The 1856-nt window shown below is 48.8% G+C and overlaps 1 protein-coding gene across 1 annotated transcript; it reads left to right on the forward strand.

Annotated features, from left to right (window-relative positions):
* The first annotated feature begins 449 nt into the window (after positions 1–449).
* Positions 450–1172, forward strand: LOC145791288 (uncharacterized). The gene is made up of 2 exons (XM_082871632.1): positions 450–548; positions 642–1172. Exons 1-2 carry the CDS (start codon positions 450–452, stop codon positions 1170–1172), a joined length of 630 nt encoding a protein of 209 aa, XP_082727758.1.
* The last annotated feature ends 684 nt before the right edge of the window (positions 1173–1856 follow it).

Below are 1856 nucleotides of genomic sequence, written 5' to 3' on the forward strand. Positions count from 1 at the left end.
GGATGTTATTTGCGCCTATTAGATTACTTGAGGTCTTATTAGAAGGGTACTTGATCAATACTCATCCTACTAAGAATTCTTAGTTTTTCATGGGACGAATCTCATCACTAAAGGATAATTCGTATGTATTTATGTGACTAAGTGCTTATGTGGAGTGAATTGAATTATTTGTGTGATAGAATACATATGATTGTTATAGTTTAACATGTGAGGCAAGTTGCGAGCACATTTGGAATTATGTGCTAAATTATCTATCTTGTTCCTTAATTAGGATGTCAAGAAGGGTTAAAGGTCGTGGTGGTAGAGGCAGAAGACGTGGTAGGAGTCGTCGGGGTGTGCATGGGGTACCGGTTCATGAGGTTCCGGTGCAAGAAAAGGGTTTAGGCGAAGCTAACATGGTCGAGCAAGTGGGGTAGACAGAAGTATCGGGGCAAGCGGAACAAGCCGCAATGGGGACCCTAGCCCGAGAAATGGCGGGGGCATTGAGGGAGTTCATGAACATACTTAGGGCAGAGACCCAAGCTTGGGAGAACGCCGTAGAGACGAGTGTGAGCTTCCTCACAAGGGAGTTTTTGTGGGCCAAGCCGGATGAATTCCATGGTGGCCCCGAGCCAAAGAAAGTAGATGAATGGCTCGAACAGACTGTGAAAACATTCGAGATACTTCACATAGAAGACAGTGAGCTTAGAGTGACTCTTGCAAGTTACTATCTCAAAGGGGACGCGGGCCAATGGTGGAAGTATGCCAAGGGCCGAATTGAACCGATATGGGAGGCGTTTGTGGTGGCCTTCCAAGACAAGTACCTACCTCTCACAGCTAGGGAGAGGTTGCGAAAGGAGTTCCAAGACCTTAAGCAACTTAACATGTCCGTGGCCGAGTTTGAAGCAGCCTTTTCTAGTTTGTCCCGGTTTGCACTGGAGTTGGTAGTGACGGAAGAGCGTCGCTGCATTGAGTTCGAGAAGAAGTTGAGAACTAAGATCTTGTTCAAGGTTGTCGGGAATATGATCCGGAATTATGACCGTCTTCTGGAGGCGGCCGCACATGTGGAGATTACCGTGGAGGCCGAGGAGGAGAGACTTCGAAATTCGAGGTCTAGGGGCCAAGGGTCACAGGGAGACTATAGGCCCAACAAGAAGAGCAGAAACACCTTTTCATCCCAGTCCCAACTATAACAGTCTAGATCCACATTCCCCTTGCCTAGTGCGGGCCCGGGAAAGAGTGCACCGAGTGGGTTTTCTTGCTTCAAGTGTGACCAACCGGGCCACAAGGCCTTTGCATGTCCGCAGAAGGAAGGAGGGCAGCAGATGTTGCCATCACCACCACCTAACCGATCTCAGAGTCAGTCTCAGAGTAAAAAGCAGGAGCCTACCTATCAGTGCGGTCAGTCAGGGCATATGAAGAAAGCTTGCCCACAGTTGGGAGGCACATCTGGCGCATCAGGGTTGAGGCAGACTTAAAGCCACCACCAGGCTCACTTAGCTCAAACTTCACGAGTTCATCAGGGAGCCGCTTTGGCTCAGTCAGTACAACAGGTCTATGCTCCGAGGATGAGCAGGTTGATCAGAGGCCACAAGGGTGTGTGTACGCTGTTACCGCACCAGAGCAGTTGCCAGGATCCTCAATTGTGAGAGGTATTTTTATTGTATGTAATTCTTTGGCCAATGTGTTGATAGATACGGGTGCGTCTCATTCATTCACATCTGCTACATTCACATCTGCATTGGGGTTAGAAGTGGCACAATTAGCGTCTCCGCTCAGAGTAGAGTCACCAGTTGGGGGTACAGTTGACTTAGATTGGGGATGTCGTGGTTGTGAGATAGAGGTTGCAAGGCGTAGACTCCTGTTTGCTTTTGTGT

This window comes from Camellia sinensis, chromosome 5 (genome assembly GCF_055761805.1).
Source record: "Camellia sinensis isolate YWXY chromosome 5, ASM5576180v1, whole genome shotgun sequence".
NCBI lineage: Eukaryota > Viridiplantae > Streptophyta > Magnoliopsida > Ericales > Theaceae > Camellia > Camellia sinensis.

Coding starts and splice junctions, on each gene's coding strand:
- LOC145791288 (XM_082871632.1), top strand. CDS start 450: ATGGGGACCCTAGCCCGAGAAATGGCGGGGGCATTGAGGGAGTTCATG. Junction 549..641: donor AGAACGCCGTAGAGACGAGT/GTGAGCTTCCTC, acceptor TGGCTCGAACAG/ACTGTGAAAACATTCGAGAT.